The 24564-nt window shown below is 40.4% G+C and overlaps 1 protein-coding gene across 10 annotated transcripts in view; it reads right to left on the bottom strand.

The window, feature by feature from the left end:
• Nucleotides 1–24564, bottom strand: part of ARHGEF9 (Cdc42 guanine nucleotide exchange factor 9) — a 246637-nt gene that overhangs the window by 45139 nt on the left and 176934 nt on the right. For all 10 annotated transcript variants that reach the window (XM_043457945.1, XM_043457947.1, XM_043457946.1 and 7 more), the window contains 2 exons: nt 21216–21345; nt 11301–11432 (listed from right to left, as the gene is read on the bottom strand). In XM_043457945.1, coding sequence (XP_043313880.1) covers nt 11301–11432; nt 21216–21345 — 262 coding nt within the window. The remainder of the gene's footprint in view (nt 1–11300; nt 11433–21215; nt 21346–24564) is intronic.

Below are 24564 nucleotides of genomic sequence, written 5' to 3' on the forward strand. Positions count from 1 at the left end.
CTGTTTGCAGACGACATGATCCTCTACATAGAAAACCCTAAAGAATCTATCAGAAAATTACTACAGCTAATCAATGAATACAGTAAAGTTGCAGGATATAAAATTAACACACAGAAATCCCTTGCATTCCTATATGCTAACAATGAGAAAACAGAAAGAGAAATTAAGGAAACAATACCATTCACCATTGCAACAAAAAGAATAAAATACCTAGGAGTATATCTACCTAAAGAAACAAAAGACCTATATATAGAAAATTATAAAACACTGATGAAAGAAACCAAAGAGGACACAAATAGATGGAGAAATATACCGTGTTCATGGATTAGAAGAATCAATATTGTGAAAATGGCTATACTACCCAAAGCAATCTATAGATTCAATGCAATCCCTATCAAGCTACCAATGGTATTTTTCACAGACCTAGAACAAATAATTTCACAATTTGTATGGAAACACAAAAGAACCTCAAATAGCCAAAGTTATCTTGAGAAAGAAGAATGGAACTGGAGGAATCAACCTGCCTGACGTCAGGCTCTACTACAAAGCCACAGTCATTAAGACAGTATGGTACTAGCACAGAGACAGAAATATAAATCAATGGAACAAAATAGAAAGCCCACAGATAAATCCACGTACCTATGGACACCTTATCTTCGACAAAGGAGGAAAGAATATACAACGGAAAAAAGACAACCTCTTTAACAAGTGGTTCTGGGAAAACTGGTCAACCACTTGTAAAAGAACGAAACTAGAACACCATACACAAAAATAAACTCAAAATAGATTAAAGATCTAAATGTAAGACCAGAAACTATAAAACTCCTAGAGGAGAACATAGGCAAAATACTCTCCGACATAAATCACAGCACGATCCTCTATGACCCACCTCCCAGAATATTGGAAATAAAAACAAACATAAACAAATGCAACTGAATTAAACTTAAAAGCTTTTGCACAACAAAGGAAACTATAACCAAGGTGAAAGGACAGCCTTCAGAATGGGAGAAAATAATAGCAAATGAAGCAACAAATGATTAATCTCAAAAATATAAAAACAACTCCTGCAGCTCAATTCCAGAAAAATAAATGACCCAATCAAAAAATGGGCCAAAGAACTAAACAGACATTTCTCCAAAGAAGACATACAGATGGCTAACAAACACATGAAAAGATGCTCAACATCACTCATTATCAGAGAAATGCAAATCAAAACCACAATGAGGTTCCATTACATGCCAGTCAGGATGGCTGCTATCCAAAATTCTACAAGCAATAAATGCTGGAGAGGGTGTGGAGAAAAAGGAACCCTCTTACACTGTTGGTGGGAATGCAAACTAGTACAGTCACTGTGGAGAACAGTGTGGAGATTCCTTAAAAAAACTGGAAATAGAACTGCCATATAACCCAGCAATCCCACTCCTGGGCATACACACCGAGGAAACCAGATCTGAAAGAGACACGTGCACCCCAATGTTCATTGCAGCACTGTTTATAATAGCTAGGACATGGAAGCAACCTAGATGCCCATTAGCAGACGAATGGATAAGAAAGCTATGGTACATATACACCATGGAATATTACTCAGCCATTAAAAAGAATTCATTTGAACCAGTCCTAATGAGATGGATGAAGCTGGAGCCCATTATACAGAGTGAAGTAAGCCAGAAAGACAAACAGCAATACAGTATACTAAAGCATATATATGGAATTTAGAAAGATGGTAACGATAACCCTATATGCAAGACAGAAAAAGAGACACAGATATATAGAACAGACTTTTGGACTCTGTGGGAGAAGGCAAGGGTGGGATGATCTGAGAGAACAGCATCGAAACATGTATATTATCAAGTGTGAAACAGATCGTCAGTTCAGGTTGGATGCATGAGAGAAGTGCTCAGGGCTCGTGTACTGGGATGACTCAGAGGGATGGGATAGGGAGGGAAGTGGGAGGGGGGTTCAGGATGGGGAACACATGTAAATCCATGGCTGATTCATGTCAATGTATGGCAAAAACCACTACAATATTGTAAAATAATTAGCCTCCAACTAATAAAAATAAATGAAAAAAAAATCCACTGGTTTTAAATAGAAGTCTTTTTTTTTTTCTACTCAATTCCATCTCTAATGCATTTTTGAGTTGTCACAAATGCCTCAACCTCCAAGTTTGGCCTTTTAGTTCATGAAAAAATGGTCCAAAGGCAGAAAGTTCCATGAACAGAATAAATTGTCTCTCCAGCATCCTTACATTCAATTTAGTTCCAATTCTCCCAGAATATGATGAAGGCAACAAAAAACTAAGCAGTTATGACACAGGGAACAACAGAGCATGTCCAGACTGGCACAATTGATGAAAGATAGGGAAAAGACTGTTTGCGGCAACAGCAGAATTGTAAGAATATTGGTGGATGATTAACTGAGGAGAGGGAAAAGGGGTTGTCCTCTCTTCCTCAATAAAATATGAAGGGGGAGAAACAAAAAATGGTAAAATTTCCAGAAGCAACTAAATCATTTCCAATATAATCATCTCAGGAGGAAAATAACAACAACAAAAAAATCATTAAACAAAATTAAATTCAGATAACAGTTATATGTACTACTGTGGGCTTCCCTGGTGTCTCAGATGGTAAAGCATCTGCCTGCAGTGCAGGAGACCTGGGTTTGATTCCTGGGTTGGGAAGATCCCCTGGAGAAGGAAATGGCAACCCACTCCAGTACTCTTGCCTGGAAAATTCCATGGACTGAGGAGCATGGTAGGCTACAGTCCATGGGGTGGCAAAGAGTTGGACACAACTGAGAGACTTCACTTTCACTTTCACTGTGGGCAAAAATTCCTGAAAAGAAATGGATTAGCCCTCACAGTCAACAAAATAGTTCAAAATGCAGTACTTGGGTGAAATGAAAGTGAAAGGTGCTCAGTCATGTCTGACTCTTTGCAACCCCATGGACCATACAGTCCATGGAATTCTCTAGGTCAGAATACTGGAGTGGGTAACCTTTCCCTTCTCCAGGGGATCTCCCCAACCCAGGGATCAAACCCAGGTCTCCTGCATTGCAGGTGGATTCTTTACCAGCTGAGGCACAAGGGAAGCCCAAGAATACTGGAGTGGGTAGCCGATCCCTTCTCCAGAGGATCTTCCCAACCCAGGAATCAAACTGGGGTCTCCTGCATTGCAGGCAGATTGTTTACAAACTGAGCTATCAGGAAATACTAGTACTTGGGTACAATCTCAAAAACAACAGAATGATCTCAGTTTGTCTCCAAGGCAAACAATTCAATATCAGAGTAATCCAAGTCTATGCTCCAACCACTAATGCCAAAGAAGCTGAAGTTGAACAGTTCTGTGAGGACCTACAAGACCTTCTAAAATCAACATCCAAAAAAAGATGTCCTTTTCATCATAGGGGACTAGAATGCAAAAGTAGGAAGTCAAGAGATACCTGGAGTAACAGGCAAGTTTGGCCTTGGAGTACAAAATGAAGCAGGGCAAAGGCTAACAGAGTTTTGTCAAGAGAACATACCAGTCGTAGCAAATACCCTCTTCCAACAACACAAGAGACAACTCTACACATGGACATCACCAGATGGTCAACATTGAAAAAATCAGATTGATTACATACTGTGTAGCCAATGATGGAGAATCTGTATACAGTTAGCAAAAAACAAGACCTGGAGCTGACAGTGGCTAAGATCATGAGCTCCTTATTGCAAAATTCAGGCTTAAATAGAAGAAAGTAGGGAAAACCACAGGCCATCAAATCCCTTATGATTATACCATGTAGGTGACAAATAGATTCAAGGGATTAGATCTGGTAGACAGAGTCCCTGAAGAACTATGGACAAAGATTTGTAACAATGTACAGGAGTTAGTGATCAAAACCATTCCAAAGAAAAATAAATTCAAGAAACGAAAGTGGTTGTCTGAGGAGGCTTTACAAATAGCTGAGAAAAGGAGAGAAGCAAAAGGCAAAGGAGAAAGGTAAAGATATATCTAACTGAAGAGATCCAAAGAATAACAAGGAGAGAGAAGAAAGACTTCTTAATGCAAAGAAATAGAAGAAAGCAATAGAATGGGAAAGACTAGAAATCTCTTTAAAAAATTGGAGATATCAGGGGAATATTTCATGCAAGGATGGGCATGGTAAAGGACAGAATTGGTAAGGACCTAATAGAACCAGGAGAGATTAAGAAGAAATGGCAAGAATACACAGAAGAACTATACAAAAAAGGTCTTAATGACTCGGATAAACACAAATGTGTAGTCACTCTTCTAGAGCCAGACATCCTGGAGTGTGAAGTCAAGTGGGCCTTAGGGAGTATTACTGCAAACAAAGCCAGTGGAGGTGATAGAATTCCAGCTGAACTATTTCAAATCCTAAAAGATGATGTTAAAAAGCTACACTCAATATGTCAGCAAATTTGGAAAACTCAGCAGTGGCCAAAGAACTGGTAAAGGTCAGTTTTCATTCCAATCTCAAAGAAGAGCAATGCCAAAGAATGTTCAAACTACTGTACAGTAGTGCTCATTTCATAAGCTAGCAACTCAAAATCCTTCAAGCTAGGCTTCAGCAGTACATGAACTGAGAAATTCCAGATGTATAAGCAAGGTCTAAGAAAAGGCAGAAGAACCAGAGGCCAAATTACCAACATTCATTGGATCATAGAGAAAGCAAAGGAATTTCAGAAAAATATCTATTTCTGCTTCATTAACTACACTAAAGTCTTTGTGTGGATGACAACAAACTGGACAATTCTTAAAGAGATGGGAAGGCTAGACCACCTTACCTATCTCCTGAGAAGGCTGTATGCAGGACAAGAAGCAACTTTTAGAACAGGACATGGAACAATGGACTGGTTCAAAATTGGTAAAGGAGTATGTCAAGGTTGTATATTGTCACCCTGTTTATTTAACTTAGATGCAGAGTATATCATGAGAAATGCCAGGCTGGATGAATCACAAGCTGGAATCAAGATTGGTGGGAGAAATATCAACAGCCTCAGATATGCAGATAATACCACTCTAATGGCAGAAAGTACAGAGGAACTAAAGAGACTCTTAATGAGAGTGAAGGAGGAGAGTGAAAAAGCTGGCTTAAAACTCAACACTCAAAAAAGTAATATCATGGCATTCAGTATCATCACTTCATGGCAAATAGATAGGGAAAAATTGGGAGCAGTGACACAGTTTATCTTCTTGGGCTCCAAAATCATTGCAGACAGTGACTGCAGCCAGGAAATTAAAAGATGCTTGCTCCTTGGAAGAAAAGCTATGACAAACCTAGACAGCATTTTAAAAAGCAGAGATATCACTTTGCCAAAAAAGTATAGTCAAAGCTATGGTTTTCCAGTAGTCATATATGGATGTGAGATTTGGAACATAAAGAAGACTGAGTGCTGAAGAATTGACTGTTTCAATCTGTGGTGCTGGAGAAGACTCTTGAGAGTCCCTTGGACTTCAAGGAGATCAAATCAGTCAATCCTAAAGGAAATCAACCCTGAATATTCACTGGAAGGACTGATGCTGAAGCTGAAGCTCCAATACTTTGGTCACCTGATGAGAAGAGCTGATTCATTGGAAAGGATCCTGATGCTGGGAAAGATTGACAGCAGGAGGAAAAGAGGACAACAGAGGATGAGATGATTGGATAGCATCACCTATTTAATGGACATTAGTTTGAGCAAACTCAGGGAGATACTGAAGGACAGAGAAGCCTGGTGTGCTGCAGTCCATGAGGTCACATAGAGTCAGACACGATTTAGTGACTGAACAACAACAAGCTGCAGAGGAGCAGAAACATAAGTGATATCATAATGGACAAGAAAAAAAAATTAAAAAGGCTTATCTATCTTTCTGGCTTATTTCACTCTGTATAATGGGCTCCAGTTTCATCCATCTCATTAGAACTGACTCAATACAGTATACTAACACATACATATGGAATTTAGAAAGATGGTAACGATAACCCTATGTGCAAAACAGAAAAAGAGACACAGATGTACAGAACAGACTTTTGGACTCTGTGGGAGAAGGCGAGGGTGGGATGTTTCGAGAGAACAGCATCGAAACATGTATATTATCAAGGGTGAAACAGATCACCAGCCCAGGTTGGATGCATGAGACAAGTGCTCCGGCCTGGTGCACTGGGAAGACCCGGAGGGATCGAGTGGAGAGGGAGATGGGAGGGGGGATCGGGATGGGGAATACGTGTAGATCCATGGCTGATTCATGTCAGTGCATGACAGAAACCACTACAATATTGTAAAGTAATTAGCCTCCAACTAGTAAAAATAAATGGGAAAAAAAAGGCTTATCTAGGTTTTTCAAAACAAAAGTGACAAAGAGGAAAGCAGCAAAAGTTAAGGAAGGGATCACACAGTCAGAAGCCACTGGTGTCATTTTCCACCTAGTATAATGATGCTTAGAAAACATCTTCATATATATATTCACACACATATATGCACACTCTGAAATAAGCTACATGTTTTTCAAGCTGTTCTAAGTGGTGTACACAATCCCAACTTCTAGTTGGGGAAGTTTAACTTAACTTTTTGGGAATGAACAGAATCTTGAGAGTTGGATGAGAACTTATTAATAATAACTGGGCCAAATTATCTCAGGAGTCAGATAGGTCTTTCAATCTCTCTTATACTATCTCTGGCAGGAAAACATCTAGCTCACTTGGTGGCACATCTAGTGATGGAGGGGCTTCCCTGATGGCTCAGTGGGTAAAGAATTTGCTTGCAATGCAGGAGATGCAGGTTTGATCCCTGAGTTGGGAAGATCCCTGGGACGAGGAAATGGCAACCCACTCCAGTATTCTTGCCTGGAGAATCCCATCGACAGAGGACTGAGCATGCATAAGCCTCACTATCTTACAAGGCTGATTATTTCTTTATTGGGTTGGGAGAAGACTAACAAGTACCTACTAGGTATAAGGCCCACCATCAGGCATTTAATTATGCACTGATTTCATTTAATCTTCACAACCCTGTAGAGTAGCTGTTACCTTCATTTTACAGACAATAAAGTAAAGGTGAAGGAAGTGAAAAGTCATTTGTTTGAAATCATGTAGTTAGAGAGTGCTGGAACTAAGGAGCCCCAAATCTGACCATAAATTTTATGCTTTTTCTACCATTCCACATTCCTTCTCCAAGGAAACCTTAGAAAATCTGAAGCACCAGGCTAAAATCATGATATTTTCTATCTACTGCAACCCTCTCATCAACTACTCTAGTTAATGACAAGATAGAAACTGGATTTTATGTGACATGATCTGCTCTTAGGAAACCAATGGTGAGTCCCTGTCACTGTACCTCCATTTAAATGTCCACCTCTGATAATCTATTTTAGAATTCTGACAAGCTCAATGGGAATAATGACACAGAGATTACTAATGAAAAGTTTGGAGCTAGCTTTCCTAGATTCAATTCCTGGCTCCATCACTCAATAGCTATGGTATTACCTTGGGCAAATTATATTGGGTTGGTCAACAAGTTCCTTTGTTTTTTTTAAGCAAAAATAAAAGATACATTTTTCACTTTCACCAAGAACTTTATTGAACAATGTATTCAGGGTTTTGTTCCATTACCTTCTGTCAATTTTTAGGCAACTTCATAACCATATAACTTCTCTGTACCTCACCTTATATATATTTAAAATGGGAAAAATGATAGTACTTACCTCATATATTTGTTGTGATGATTAAATTGAGTTAATGAAAATAAAGGTATTAGAACAGAATCATAGAGGTACACAGTGAATGTTAGTCCTTCATTGTCAATCTGTATTTCTAGAATCTTTTAAATTTTGAAAACTGGTACATTTTCTCATCTATAGTGTTTTGATAGATCTCCTGGAACACATGACTCTGTTGAGTTTATCTACAGCAATTCTGCTGGGGACATCTGAGGATTATTTCAGTGCCCAATGATGTATATATTTTTAAACTATTTTAGATCACAAGCCCAAAGAAGGCAGAGCTGGCTGGCACAGTGCAGGGGATCAATAATTACAGTATGAAATTTAGAACACTGAAGTGTTTTCTTACAACTACAGATATTTTAGGTTTAAATTCCCCATCAACAAGTTTATGCTCTTTTTCCATTGACAGAGAAGTTTTATGTTCCTCTGTTACTAGTAAATTATTTGTCCTTAGCAGGGAGCTGACAGAATATCACTTTTTTTCTTCTTTCTTTGAACAGATCTTTTAAAATCATTGATATTATCTTAGAATCTTTAAAAACTAACTTTTACCCATTCTAGGATTCATGAAACTAATCTTTGTCACTCCTATTAAACACCCTACCACATATAAAATATTACATATTATCTCTCCACTTGCTAGGGCCCCATGTTTCCTCTTCCTTTTAAAATATGAACTCATCAGAAAGCTTAGTGTAGTAACATTTGATTACTTAGCTTTCTTGTGCCCTTTCTTCCTTGTAAAAAGATTACTGTGTTCTGGGGCATCATTTTTAAATCTGTGCCTAAGGTGTGTGCCTTACTCGCCCAGTTCTAGTCCTGGCCCTTCTCCTTCTTTTCCTTTATAGATTTCCTTTGCCAAAGGAATCTTCACCTTCAAGAGGCTCTGTCCATTTCTTCCAGCTCTACCTCATGAGGAAAGTCTTTAGAGCAGTGACAAGAGGTTCTCAACCACCCAGCAGACAAAGGACCTTGTCTTTTTCTATACCTTATTTTGGCTTCATGGTCATTTCTCAAAAGGTTACTCCCTATTTGCTGAATAGAAAGGCCTATTTTAGGTATCAAATAGAAATCCTCAACCATAGCCTCAACACAAGCATCATATGTAGCTTTAATAACCTTTGAAAAATCAAGCTGTAGTTGCTCATGCTTTGAGAAACCAGAGTCAAGAAGGCCCAGGTATGTAGTTAGTGCCCTTTATACTCAAGAGTCTGAGTTAGCTTTGTTCTGGAAGGCAAGTCCACAGTTCTTGCTAGAAAAAGAAGGCTCTCCTTGGAAGAAAGCTTTGCTAGCTTCAAGGTTTCTCTTGTTTTTGTGATCCTTGTTGCCTGCTACCCCCATGCTGCAAGGTTGACTTGCTTGAACCCCCAACCCTGCCTTGACTTCTGGTTTCTCCTTAATCACCGGCTCATACTAGTTGGCCTGGAGCTGACTCTCACTCCATTTTATTCTTCTGCTGCCCCTTGCTCATAAACTAAGCCCACTGTCCATCTTGTTTCTTCCCTTTATTCCTAGCCTTTGCATCACTATTTTGTGTCCTGGCTCCTGTCTCTGTCTCTTAGTTTCTTATATCTACCTCTTTCCAGAGCTAAGTTTCACATTTTACTTAAAGTAATCTCAGCCTTGGCAGACAGGTGCCCAGATTAACAGGGTCTGAGTTGTACACAACTCTAAAATAAACCAGCTTCCTAATTGTTTTTCTGTGTCTCTCTATGACTGGTTGTTCTGAGTGTAAAAATGCCTCAGTGGGGAGAATGGGCAGATGCCTATGGGTAACATGGCTGATATGCTGAAAATTTCCTTGGCTACCTAAATTAATCCTCAAAAATCTGCCTCCTGATTTGATGTAAGTCTAAGGAAGAGTTGGGGGTAAATAATAAGAGGGCTAGGTGCTTAGCCAAGTTCCAGATTCCTAAAAATTATCTCTTCCAGGGCCAGGTCAAGACTGAGGCAGTAACTATCTCCATTAACTAGCCAGCTATCAGTTCCAGAGCTGGTACTTAAAAGCTTATCTCCAAACACTGAGGAGGTTTGACTTGAAATTCAATTTGTTCCCTTAATGTACCATCAAAGGCAAGTGAACAAAGATTTAATACAAGATGTGGCATACACAGAGAAAAGCAGCTTAAAAAAAGACAGAAAAAGAGACACAGATGTATAGAACAGACTTTTGGACTCTATGGGAGAAGGCGAGGGTGGGATGATCTGAGAGAACAGCATCGAAACATGTATATTATCAAGTGTGAAACAGATCACCAGTCCAGGTTGGATGCATAAGACAAGTGCTCCGGGCTGGTGCACTGGGATGATCCAGAGGGATGGGATGGGGAGGGAGGTGAGAGGGGGGTTCAGGATGGGGAATACATGTAAATCCATGGCTGATTCATGGCAATGTATGGCAAAAACCACTACAATATAGTAAAGTAATTAGCCTCCAACTAATAAAAATAAATGGAAAAAAAAAAAAAAAAAAACAAACCACAAATGTGTGGTTCTTGTTCCAGGTTGAAAAAAAAAAGTCACTCAGTCGTATCCAACTCTTTGTGACTCCATGGACTGTAGCCCACCAGGCTCCTCTGTCCATAGAATTCTCCAGGCAAGAATACTGGAGTGGGTTGCCATTTCCTTCTCCAGGTTAGAAAACATTATAGTGTTTAATGTTTCATGACTTAGTATTCCCTTGCAAAGGTATTTGCTATGGGTGAAGAAGAGAACAAAGGAAGTGAATTATGGAGAAAGAGCTAAGGGTAGGATGGTGAATTTAAAGTCACTCTAAATATTCTTTGGTTTTGCCCTCCTTTAACTTCCCCTGGTCCCAAATTCTTTCCACCAGTCCCTGGAGCCAAAAGTTATCTGAACTCCCTATCCTAAGGGAGGAGGTAGAGGAAATAGTATCCAATCTGGAGGAATCAGGCTGAAAACATATACCACCCTCCTACCCGCCAAGGAGAAGATACTAAGAAACAAATACTCATACTGAGTTAATCATAAGAGTAAAACATTTTCTCAAATGAAATTAAAGAGAAGGGAATGTAAAAGAGAGCACAGTTGAGAGTTGTAGGGATGTGACTCACCTTATAGAGGAAATGGGTAGGGGAACAGGGAAACTTCCTATTACAAATGTACCTACCTGTAAGGGTAAGTTAGGATGTCCTGTGTTGGTTCCTAGGGCAGTAAGGGCCAGATGGGCAAAGCTATTAGAGAAGAAATGGGAGGAGGTGCTCAGGGAAGCCACTGTTCACAAACTAGAATAGAAATATTACAATATTTTTAGGAACTGGTACAGATCAGCAGTGTAGTCTATCAGCTCTGGGTGGAAAAGAGTGAGAAAGATCACCATGAAGAGCAGGATGGAAAAGTCTAAAAAATATACCAACACAAAATTTACGAATTTCAGAGTTTCACAGCCGGTAAGACAGCACTGCCTGTGATGTCAAGGCATACCAGTGATCATGATATGGAATTGCTGCCGATTTCCTGTCTTGTTCTTGCCTAGTAGGGTTGCTCACCTCATTTGGAGCAAGGGATGACAGTGAGGAAGGGTCTGGTGCTCTCTGAGGTGACCATCTCCCTCAGGGAAGAAAGGGGTAGGGTTACCTTCTTGCAGAGGACCATCTGGTGGTCAAACAGGAAGAAGACTCGCTGCTGGTTGCGGCCATAGGGCTGGTAGATCCACGCCATCTCCCCAGTGTAGATCAGCTCCGAGCTCCTGTCTAGGATGTCCTCGCCCTGGAAAGGACATATGATAATAAGAGGCAGCCAGGCAGGAAGCATGGCATCTTCATCTGCCTGGAGACACCTAGGGTTGACTATAAACTGGGAAATAAGCAGGACAGAAAGGGACTAGTGAGGAAGAAGGAATAGAGGTAGGGACCCCTGGGAGTCCCTGAAAGGCTCCATGAGTTATAAAGACCCATAGTCTTGTTTATCCTGAAGTCAAATGAGCCCCACTACCCAGGACTGATACAGTCCTTTACCAGTTGCTCTCTGGCCACAGAGGCACCAGCTACCTTGATATGTCTATCTGCCTCTCTCTCTCTCTCTTATATTCTCCCTCTCTCTCTTTTTTTTTTTCTATGAATCTCTCTTTCCATCCCAATCTTTCGTCCCAGTTCTAGACTTTAAGTCTCTTTCTTGTACCTGAAGAGTAAAGCCTGAGCAGGTGTGAGAAGTCACTTTGGTTCCCAGACAAGTAAAACAAGACAAGGAGGGATAAGAATAGCTACCTTGGTCTGATATCCAGAAAGCCTGAATAACTTGCTTGTCTTTCTTGCTATGTAGAATCAGACACACACCAAAAGCCCCACCAAGACATTTAACTCTTAGCTAATTCTATTCTACAGTTTCCAAGGGCCTTTTATTTGTGGGAACTCTGATATGTAGGGCTGTATGTCAGATGCCAAGCCATATCTTGCCCTGTTCTTAAGGAGTTTACACCTCAGCAGAGGAGTCTAATACAGGTATGCTCAGAACTTGTGGAATGCAAGGCAAACCTTGGGGACAAAGAGCAGTGGCTCCATGATTCAGGAGAGTTAATACTTACTGAGCACCTACAGGGGTCAGACATCATGTTACATACTTTCACTCTGTCTCTTCTGAGCATCACAATAGCTCTGGAAGGTAGTTTTGCTATCATCTGTATAGTCTGATGGACAAAGAAGTCAAGTGATCAGCCATGATCACCCAGCTAATTAGCCAAAGATCTACAATGCAACCCTAAGTCTGCAACTCCAGAAAGTGTGCTCATTTTTGTCAATACATTATATTGTCTCTAGGCCAAAAAGGCACTGAAGGGTCAGTCCCTTCCTCTCTCTGGGTCCCAGTTTTTCTAGCTGTTAAATGAGGTATGTGAGGATGATCTCTAAGGTCCCAGCTCTGACACTCTAATGCTAAGATCTCAGCCTTGCACCAAAAAGTTTCAAGTCAAAGTTAGACATGGGGGCTCCTGAATTTTCCTGTAAACAATCAGAGGCAAACAACATAGGCAAGGCAGTGGCACAAAGAGAAGGGTAGCTAGAAGTGGTATTATTGAGCATATCATTTTGTTTTCTGTCTAAGAGATAGGAAGAAAAACAGGAGCTCTGTGGAAATATTTTCTAATATTACAACCTCAAAAAGAAAGCTCAGAGGTACCAGTGTGACTCCAGACCACAGCCTAGGGGCTCCCTGGAATTTTGGTAAATATTCCTCTTTGGTGGGCCCACATACTAACCCAGAACATCTGGAAGCCCAGGACTAGGAAAAGAATCCCTGAGAGTGTGGGGGCCATGCAAAGTTTTAGTGTTGGAGGGATGGGAAGCTGAAAGGTGTACCACTCGTCCATGCCCCAACTTGAGACAGGCCAGGAACCTGTATTAGAATCCATTTTAAACATGTATGAAGTGAAAGAAAGGTATAAAGGGGGGCAATGCCATACAAAGATGCCCAGGATGACTTTCAAAGGCACAATTTGCTAAGCCGAGGATGATCAGACCAAGGTTACTGCTCATTGCCATCTGGTCCACCCACTCTACCAGCGAGGAATACCCCAATTCTATCAATTCTAAGTACTTGCCATGAGTGCCACTTGGTGTCATTCTACCAAGAAGGAAACTTGAATAAATACACCTCTGTGCTCACCAAGCTGATTGTTGTCAGGTAACTCTCTTATGTTCTCTGTTCCTCAGTTTCCTCATCTTTAAAATGATGATAATAACATGACCAACCTCATCTGGCTGTTGTAAGAATTATATAACATATAAAGTGCTTAGAAAAGTACATTCCACATAATGATAGCTATTACCTTGAATATTACTGTGTGCCCCAAATCCTGTGCCACATATTCCAATTAATACTCATAACCCAATAAGGGATGTACTGTTCAGTTCAGGTCAGTCACTCAGTCATGTCTGACTCTTTGCAACCCCATTGACTGCAGCATGCCAGGATTCCCTGTCCATCACCAAATATCAGAGCTTATTCAAACTCATGTCCATCGAGTCAGTGATGCCATCCAACAATCTCATCCACTGTCATCCCCTTCTCCTCCTGCCTTCAGTCTTTCTCAGCATTAGGGTCTTTACCAATGAGACAGTTCTTCACATCTAGTGGCCAAAGTATTGGAACTTCAGCTTCAGCATCAGTCCTTCCAATGAATATTCAGGACTGATTTCCTTTAGGATTGACTGGTTTGATTTCCTCGCAGTCAAGAGTTTTCAACAACACAATACAAAAGCATCAATTTTTTTGGCAGCTTTCTTCATGGTCCTATTCCCACATCCATACATGACTAGTGGAAAAACCATAGCTTTGACTATGTGGACCTTTGTTGGCAAAGTAATGTCTCTGCTTTTTAATATGTTGTCTAGTTTGGTCATAGCTTTTCTTCCAAGGAGCAAGCGTCTTTTACTTTCATGGCTGCAGTTACCATCTGAACTGATTTTGGAGCCCCCCAAAATAAAGTTTGTCACTGTTTCCATTGTTTCCCCATCTATTTGCCATGAAGTGATGGGACCGGATGCCATGATTTTAGTTTTCTGAATGCTGAGTTTTAAGCCAACTTTTTGACTCTCTTCTTTCACTTTCATCAAGAGGCTCTTTAGTTCTTCTTCACTTTCTGCCATAAGAGTGGTGTCATCTACATATCTGAAGTTATTGATATTTCTGTCAGGAATCTTGATTCCAGCTTGTGTTTCACCCAGCCAAGCATTTCTCATGATGTACTCTGCATATAAGTTAAATAAGCAGGGTGACAATATATATTCTTGCCATATCCTTTGCCAACTAGTCTGTTGTTCCATGTCCAGTTCTAACTGTTGCATCTTGACTTGCATACAGATTTCCCAGGAGACAGGTAAGGTGGTCTGGTATTCCCATCACTTTAACAATGTTCCACAGTTTGTTGTGATCCACAGTCAAAGGCTTTGGAGTAGTCAATAAAGCAGAAAATGATGTTTTTCTGGAACTCTCTTGCTTCTTCTATGATCCTATGGATTTGGCAATTTGATCTCTGGTTCCTCTGCCTTTTCTAAATCCAGCTTAAACATCTCAAAGTCCTCAGTTCATGTACTATTGAAGCCTCTCTTGGAGAATTTTGAGCATTACTTTGCTAGCATGTGAGATGAGGGCAATTGTTCCAGTAGTTTGAACATTCTTTGGTATTGTCTTTCTTTGGGATTAGAATGAAAACTGACCTTTTCCAGTCCTGTGGCCACTGCTGAGTTTTCCAAATTTGCTGGCATATTGAGTGCAGCACTTTCACAGCATCATCTTTTACTTGTAATAGCTTGTAATAGCTCAGCTGGAATTCCATCACCTCCACTAGCTTTGTGTAGTGATGCTTCTTAAGGCCCACTTGACTTCAGACTCCAGGATGTCTGGCTCTAGGTGAGTGATCACATCGTCATGGTAATATGGGTCATTAAGATCTTTTTTGTATAGTTCTTCTATGTATTCTTGCCACCTCTTCTTAATATCTTCTGCTTCTCTTATGTTCATACCACTTCTGTCTTTTATTGTGCCCATCTTTGCATGAAATATTCTCTTGGTATCTCTATTTTTTCTGAAAGAGATCTCTAGTCTTTCCCATTCTATTGTTTTCCTCTATTTTGCATTGATCACTGAGGAAGTCTTTCTTATCTCTCCTTGCTATTCTTTGGAACTCTACATTCAGATGGGTATATCTTTCCTTTTCTCCATTTCCTTTTACTTCTCTTCTTTTCTCAGCTATTTGTAAGGCCTCTTCAGACAACCATTTTGACTTTTTGCATATCTTTTACTTGGGGATGCTCTTGATCACTGCCTGCTGTACAATGTCATGAACTTCTATCCATAGTTCTTCAGACACTCTATGAGATGTAATCCCTTGAATCTACTTGTCACTTCCACTGAAAATAACGAGGGATTTGATTTAAATCATACCTGAATGGTCTAGTGGTTTTCCCCACTTTCTTCAATTTAAATCTGAATTTAAATTCATGAATGAGGAGTTCATGATCTGAGCCACAGTCAGCTCCAAGTCTTGTTTTTGCTGACTGTATAGAGCTTCTCTATCTTTGGCTGCAAAGAGTATAATCAATCTGATTTTGGTATTGACCATTTGGTGATGCCCATGTGTAGAGTCTTCTCTTGTGTTGTATGAAGAGGGTGTTTGCTATGACCAGTGCATTCTCTTGGCAAAACTCTGTTAGCCTTTGCCCTGCTTCATTTTGTACTCTAAGGACAAACTTGCCTGTTACTCCGGGTATCTCTTGACTTCCTACTTTTGCATTCCAGTCCCCTATGATGAAAAGGACATCCTTTTTAGGTGTTAGTTCCAGAAGACCTTGTAGGTCATCATAGAACCATTCAACTTCAGCTTCTTCAGCATTAGTGGTTGGGGCATAGACTTGGATCACTGTGCTATTGAATGGTTTGCCTTGGAAATGAACAGAGATCATTCTGTCATTTTTCAGATTGCACCCAAGTACTGAATTTTGGACTCTTTTGTTGACTCTGAGGGCTACTCCATTTCTTCTAGGGGATTCCTGCCCACAGTAGTAGATATAATGGCCATCTGAATTAAAACCACCCATCCCAGTCTATTTTAGTTCACTGATTCCTAACATGCCAATGTTCACTCTCTCCATCTCTTATTTGACCAGTTCCCATTTACCTTGATTCATGGACCTAACATTCCAGGTTCCCATGCAATATTATTCTTTACAGCATCAGACTTTACTTCCATCACCAGTCACAAACACAACTGGGCATTGTTTTCTCTTCATTCTTGCTGGAGCTATTTCTCCACTCTTCTCTAGTAGCAGATTGGGCAACTACTGACCGGCAAGTTCATCTTTCAGTGTCATATCTTTTTGCCTTTTCATACTGCTCATGGGGTCCTCAAGGCAAGAATACTGAAGTGGTTTACCATTCCCTTCTCCAGAAGACCACATTTTGTCAGAACTCTCCACAATATCCTGTCTGTCTTGGGTGGCCCTACACAGCATGGGTCATAATTTCATTGAATCAGACAAGGCTGTGATCCATGTGAACAGTTTGGTTAGTTTTCTGTGATTGTGGTTTTTATTCTGTCTGCCCTCTGATGAATAAGGGAGGTACTGTTATTTACTCCTAAACCAATGTCAGAGAAATTAGGATTAATATGCCCAAAGTGGAAGAATCTAGGACAGAGTCCCTCTAAATGTTATACTTTAAACCATCAAACCACAGCAAAATAATGATCCCATAATGGAACAACCAGCTGCCTTGGAAGATTTCTAAGGTGGAACTGTCAAGTACTTGGGTTCTGGGGACAGTGCTGCCACCAACTCTTTTTCTTGGGAAGTAGCTTAATTACCATCGATCTGCTTCCTCATTTAAACAATGTGGCTAATACAAAGGTTTCTGTTTGACGTACTTTACATGGCTATTTGAGAACTTCAAATCAGTTCATGTAAGGGAGAGAGACCTTAGAGTTTAGAGTTCTCTGCTTTGCCCCTCTGTCCCACTTGCACCACATAGTTCTTTGCCTTGACCCCTCGAGTGCAATCACTTCTTACCTCCTCTTCCCTACATGCCTTCTGTTTTCTTCTATTCTTCCATGATTTTGCTCTTGCTAGGACATATTTGTCCTCACTGAATAGCCAAGGCCACATCTCAGTCATCTCAATATCTCAGTGTCTAGCACCTCATTCTAATTACAGGCTAATTATCTCATGTGGGGCCATGCCCTGAGCACATCAAAGGAGAGAAGGACAAGGTAAATGCTATCCTTCTCATAGCTTATTTTTGATTCTTCCTGCTGGCAGGAGGGCAGGGAAGTAACAAATACATTCAACTCCACATTTGATCTAATGGTCCCAGGAGCATGCTTCATCCAGTCACTTTAGCTTTTAAGTAGATGTTTTTGCTGCCTCCATCACATTGGGCTTTTGTATTTCCTCTAAATTCTTTGGATTCAGAAGTCCAATAGTAAACTGGAACATGCCCTTGAGTATGTATAACCAGGCTGTTGAGGGGAGGGGTGTTATGAACAGGTGATCACAACTACACACAATCAAGTTCCTAAACACAAGCTGCAAATTTGGGGTCCTGGTAAAAAGCTCCAGAAAAAAAAAGAGAGAGAGACAAAAATAAGCTGTTAGGGATATGCTCCTTCTACCTTCCCTTTAAGTGGATCTAATGCATATGAAGGGTAGCAAAGTGACAGCTTAACCAAATATCAGCATCAGAGAAATTAGAAATAGAAAGTTCCGAGAAATTGTAATTCTTGAGAACAGGTTCTTCTTCCTGCTACTCCCCAAGCTGTCCAAGGTACTTATTATTTAGAAGTATAGGTGATACTGATACTGACTTTTAGGAGCCCTAGAGGGTGAGGCAGAGCAGGGGTACTCAAAGAATTCTAGGCCCCATTTAGGTTGACAGGGAGCAAGGATGGTAAAGGGAGGTGGGCAAAAAGACCCAGAATGTTCATGGAATAAGTTAAGGGAGGGCCAGGTGTGGATAAAATACAAGATCTCCTGCTCTCTATCCAAATGCTTTGATTTATTGAGAAGGCAACAATTGCTATTGCCTGTATACTACCAACTGTCCACCCTCTTTCCTAATTTCTCTTCAAGGGATATTAAGCTCTGAAGGTTCCTTCTATGACTCTTATTTTTCATTTGACAAATTAAAGTTGAATTATTCTGTAGATGTTTATGTTTTTAACAGCTACCTTGTTTTTTCAAACATCTGGAGGAGGTAAGGGAGTGGCAGAAAGAGAAAAGCACTGCTTCATTTTCTTGATGTGCAAGGCTTGTCCATAGCAGCACCACCAAGCTGGCAGAGCTTCTCTCTGCCTGTTCAACTGCTTGGGTAGGTGGGCTATACAACGAAGGGAACTAGTGAGTTTGGGCCACCTAAGCCAAGAGCCAACCAGCCATGGAACAGACATATCCTGTTTCTTCTTGGGGGAGGCCCCAGCACTCATCCACCTTTAGCCTTACTGGTATTTGGATTCCCCCCCCACCCCCCAAGACAGTTTTACTCTCTTTCTTAGATATGGACACTTTACTGAAGAAACAAGTCCTTGTAATATCATAGGATAGCAACTGCGCTTAGGAAGCAGAAGACTACAAGAGTATGTGGTGCAGCAGTGAAAACAATACCCTCTTAATTGAATTATTCAAAATGGAAGCATTTAAACACTTTTGAATTTACATCTATCTTTTGTGTTTACTTTTTAAAACAAAGTGCTTGTATTTGTATCTCCAAAAAAAAAAAAAGAATTTAGAGACTATATTCAAGTTTTAGTTTTGTCATTGACTTGCTATTTGGCCTTGCTGAGGAATAGGCTTCTCAGACTTTCACCATCATTACAAGGTGTGCATGTGTGCACATATGTATATGCACACACATGTGCATAAGCATGACCAGGGTTATTGCTCAGGGAATTCACTAAGAGCCCTAGTGACACTGACATTCTAGAAGTGTTTAAGACTAGATATGGTACACTTGATCGAAACTTTGGGCCTGGTTTCTGAAATGTACCCAACAGGCCTTGATAAAGAAAAACTTTCCTAGCGGCAACCTCTCTGTAGCTGGTAAGTTCCACAGTGATCACAGAATCTGAAAAGTTAACCACAAAGAATTTTTCTTCTAACCAACTTAGATAAAGAAGGGCTTTGTCAAGCAGGGTTGTGTGGGCCTAGATGAGATTAGAGGACAAATCAATAATGCTTACAAAAGAGGGAGAGAGTAACTGCCACCTATCAATCCTACCTTAGACTTGCCTTTTTGTTTCTCACTCCCCCCCCCCCGCACCTATAGACATAAAAATATAAAACTCTTTCTGAGATGCTGAATCTCTAAATTATAGTTCAGTGCTTTCAAGTTGGGTGTGACTGAAGCTTTCTGATCAGGGCAAAGATTTCAAGCTATTCTTGATATTGTATGACTCCAGATGCAGGGACTGGAGGCTCAGAGCACATGGAGAAATTAGAAAGTCTTCCAAGTATTGGAAAGGGGAAAAATGTTCCATAGGATAGAAAGTCAATTGCTGCTGGGAAACTCATATTACAGAGAATCCCATCAAGGGTAGAGAAAAAGAGGCCTGCTAGCCAGCCACAGTTTCAGAGTACCTGAGACTTTGTGGGCTTGCTAGAGGTCATTTGATCAGGCAACTAGCCAAAGCAAACCAGACCCAAGGGAAAGAGAATCTGTGATTTTCTAATAAGTCTGTGCCAGTGCTGGCTTATGAGCAAGAAGGTCTCTTTAGAAGTTTCCTTCCTTTCCCTGCATCTCAAAGAATCACTGCTGTTTTCTATTCTATATGGGGACACTATCTTTCAAATAAGACCCAAAAATATGCCCGCTGCTTAGAACTGTGGACATTTCCAGCCATTTACATTAAAGATGAACAGAGGTCACAGAACAAAGAAAAGATGATTTTTTCTGGATCTTGGTTAAGTAACTCTAAGGCTGATATTTAATCCCCTCGGAATGTGCTAAACTATATGAGGAGTTAGAGGAACACTACCTCTCAAATTACAGGGAATTGTACCTGTGTGGAGGCCAGTGGAATGGGGAGCTGACTCAACTTTTACACTATGACTATGAAGCTTAAGATTGCCTCTTCCTCCATGGTAGCATGTCCAGCTTTTTCCATCTTGGTTATATTAGCTATGAATTGTCATATTTTATAACTTGGGCCTGAGAGATAAATATGAAATGTCATTACTCCTGCTTCTCCTGATGGGCACAAGAGACAAACAATAAATACTGTACTTAACATATAGGTACCTGTGAGGTATTAAAACTCACAGCTCTGTTTCTACTGAACAGACCCCTCAGGAACTTCAGAGGAACCATGGCATTGGAGGCAAAAGCTCTGTTTAGTTGTTAGGCTGTGTATATCCTCTTTAAGTGAACATTTCAGATGACAAGGCTTTAGTGACTTCACTGAAGGCTTTCTGAGTTCAGAGAAGTCATAATTGTTTCCAATAGAATTAAGACTCAGGAATTATTTTTATGATCAGATGTTTAAAAAACAGAATGTGGTCTATCACTTGGTCAGGGATGATGATTGTGACCTCAAGTGTGCAGGCTTAGATAGAACTAGTAGATATGTCAGGGTGAGGTGATCCCTGACAAGAGGAAAAGAAGTATGTTGGCTGGCCTGCATCAGAGAACCAACCTTGCATTCTGGGTCTTGGAATGGATTTGTACATATTACGACTTATCCAAGTGTTTATCTGGTGGTGATAAAATTCCAGGACTTGAAATAGCTTTGAAAGGTTACTGAGTCACCCCAATTGTTTCTTAGTAACACCCAAAGAAATGAATCTTTCCTGTCCTAGTAAAGTATTGCTACAGACTTTTCTCCAACGTTCTTAGAAAGCTATTTAAGTACATGACACCTCTCATTAGCAGTGAGTTTTGCCTTGGCTCTAATTTAAATCCTTTCTCCTGTTTTTCAAATATAATTACTGTTGGTTCATCTTTGGTTAAAATGGGAGGTTCTGGCTAAGGTATTTGAACTCTTCAGTGTCCCTGCTGGTGAAAGTATCCTACCTCCCAATCTAGAACAGAGGCTTGCCACTGTGCAATCTTGTCAATATTCTCCAAGCGACGCTTGCGTTCATTGATCTGCTGAGTCACATTTCTCATGACAGCCAGAGCAGCTGCCACATACCTGTAGTCACTGTGAAGACACAAAATTACAAGTTGGATGAGTTAATGTGCCATAGAACCAATGTGCTGGGTGTTAACTCTAACATCCTTCTCCTGTTCCTACTTAGCAACAGAGCCCTGATTTTCAGATGCCATGTGGAGTAAAGGAATACATTTCCAAGAGGTGATTTATGTGATCTAGTTCTGTTAAGTGATATATAAATAGAAATGTTAGGCAGAACTTTTGAGAAATCTCCTTTAAGAAAGACAGAAGGCCCTTCTTTGGTATTACTTCATCCTGATGCTTAGAATTTAGATGTGAAGGCTGAAGTTCTACCAGCCATCTTGGACCATAAGGACAAGCTCCATATCTTTTTTTTTCATTTGACAAAAGCTCCATACTCTTAAGGATAGGATAAGAGAAAACTGGAAAGAGTCTCTGATAGCCATGGAGAAAGCAAGGTAGCCATAGGCTGCCTACCTGCAGGTTTTTTTTTTTTTACATGAATGAGAAATAGACTTATCTTTTTTATGCCATTATTTTTGTACTCTATTTGATACAATCAGCCAAGGATCAAGAAGGGAGCTTTACACATGGCATAGTCCAGTCAACTTTACCATCTGTTCTAGCAACTATTTCTAGGGAACTCCGCCCAAAGTAACCATAAAATAACATCCAAACCTTTCCCCCACAGAGATAGACTCCTTGGACACAAACCAGACTTTAGCCACTGACAAGTGGTGTGATCTTTGACAAGTCACATTTACCTTCTCAGTGACTCAGATTTTTATCTGTAAAATGCGGGAGAATTACAATAGAATTTGTTGAAGTTTTATTCACCCATGACAACTGTTTTACTCTTGGCTTATAGCAAATGTTAGCAGTATTATTAATACAAAAGAAACATTTCTCTAGTATAGATGTTATATGGGTTGTCTTTCAAAACCTCAAACTCAGAAGTATAAACCTAATCCCATTTTCCTGGGACTTTGGATGGCCCACGTGTTGAAGGTTATATCACCCTGCCAAGTTTTCTCTGCTTGTCTGCTCTAATTTCCAATCAAATAGCTCCTGTGAAAAGCATGTTGAAAGTGAAATCCCAGATATTTGGTGAAATTACTATAAACTGAGAAGGTAGGAGGATGCGTTATGGTTCAGTCTTAACTAACTTTTCCTTAGAGAAGCTGAACATGCTTTGTGGTCACTAACCTGCTCACTGTCCCAGCACCAACGGAAAGAAGAGAAGAGAAAGAGAAGAGCACAGCAACTGTCTTTTTCTTTCCTAATATATTGAGCTGTGGGGTGGTAGATCAAACATAAGCACAGGAGAAAGGGAGTGGTAACTGCCAGGGCAGATGCCTCCTCTTATCTGGCTTCCCTGGCTCCAGTCTTTTCTCTTCATACCTTCCAGACTATAGTCTTCAAATGTTACTACATCTTATCACCCCCAGTAACAAGATACTCACTACATATCCTAAGCAGTCCATTCTGTCTCAAGACAACTCTGTTAACATGCATGTGTGTGCACACACATGCACATACACACACACACACCCCAAAAACTCTTTTTTATTCTGAGTCTAATGAATGTTAGCTATTACCAGTTTTTCTTATGGATCTCACTTCTGACTCATACTGAACTTACAATTAACCAACACTTCTTAAATTTCTTTAAAATATGCTTTCTAGAAGCTGTGTTTCTCTCAGTTGGTCCTTGAATTGTTGACTCCTTAGACCCAACCACAAAATATTATATTTGTTCCTGTTGCATTACAACGTTTTACAGTTACTTGCTCCAATCTATAGGGGAACTACTGTGCTCTGTAAAACTGTCAAAGTTTTGCTCTGGCAAGACTGTCTTAGCCTGCCATTTAGAAGCAGGGTAGGGTAATGACAGAAGGGGTGGCTGCAGAGTAGAAGCCGCTGATATAAATAAGCACCCCATTATTTAGGCTCATGTTATTCCACTCTCTGATTTGAGAGCATCAGGAAGATGCCTTAAGCCACTTTCTGGGAAGTAAAGCATAGAGTTACACTGTATATATGGTAGCCACTAGCAACATTTAATTAAAATTAAACAAAATTTTTTAAAAAATAATTATTTAGTTGCACCAGTTACATTTCTCAGTTCTCAATATCCATATGCTGACAGTGTCTACTATATTAAACCTCACAGATATAGAATGTTTACATCACTGTACAAAGTCTTATTGGACAGTACTGGTATGAGAATGCTCTACCTGACCCCATGTACTACTCAGCCATGAATTTTTCACTGCCAGTGTGCCATACTGTCAATCAATAAATAGCTATGGTCTAGCCTGAACCCTGCTCAGAGCCCTCAGGCTTCCAGAGTGGGTCTGAGTCAAGCATTCTAGTGAGGAGACTGACTAAACCAAGATTGTCTTGTGCTAGACAGGTCAGCTAACCTCCCTCTTGCACAGAGCCTTCCTTCTTGTCAGCTTAAGCAAGGTTGGGTAGAGGGGTGAAGACATGTCACCCTTCTGTAAACAAAGGTAGCATTATTCTCCACTTATCATTCTCTATCCATCTAATCTTCTCCCTCATATACTACTCTGACTGCCTGCATTTCCAGACTTAGCTAACTGAATACCTATCTTACTAAGCCTTCAAGCTGGCAGTAGCCTCTAATTGCCTTCAAATCCAAGCTACTCTGACATGCGGTGCAGGAGCTATCACCTTGATACAGCTTCCTGAGGCTGGAAAGAAGGAACTGTCTATGGTCTGGGGATAGGGCTAGGTTCAGTGGGTCACCCCAAATGAGGACAGGGATTGATGTAGCCTGCCACTTCCTGAAACATTCTCTCAGCACTCTAGTGCCTGAGGCTGGAAGAGGAGGAGACCAGAGACCAAGGGGGCAAAAAGGCCTTGAGGCAGGGGTTCCACTCAAGGTGAAGGAGTATAGGAATGGCAAATCCCAGGGAGATATTCTATCTTCTTGACTCCCACTAAGCCCAAAAAGGCCTTAGGTTTGCTTTGGCCTAAAAGACTAACACAGTTTTTGACTGTGCTTTAAAAATGACATTTGGAGGACTTTTAAAAACACCTATGCAAATACATAATTTACATAATTAATATCATCAGTCCATAAGTTTGATTTTTAGAGCCTCCTGCTAGGTAGTTTCCATGGAACAGATACTCAGGAGCAGGCAGGAGATGAGCTGTGATATAAAAACATTTGAGAATCACTCTTTGAATATACTGATTTTAGAACCATTGGTCTGAAAG

Source organism: Cervus canadensis, chromosome X, assembly GCF_019320065.1.
Source record: "Cervus canadensis isolate Bull #8, Minnesota chromosome X, ASM1932006v1, whole genome shotgun sequence".
Classification (NCBI taxonomy): domain Eukaryota; kingdom Metazoa; phylum Chordata; class Mammalia; order Artiodactyla; family Cervidae; genus Cervus; species Cervus canadensis.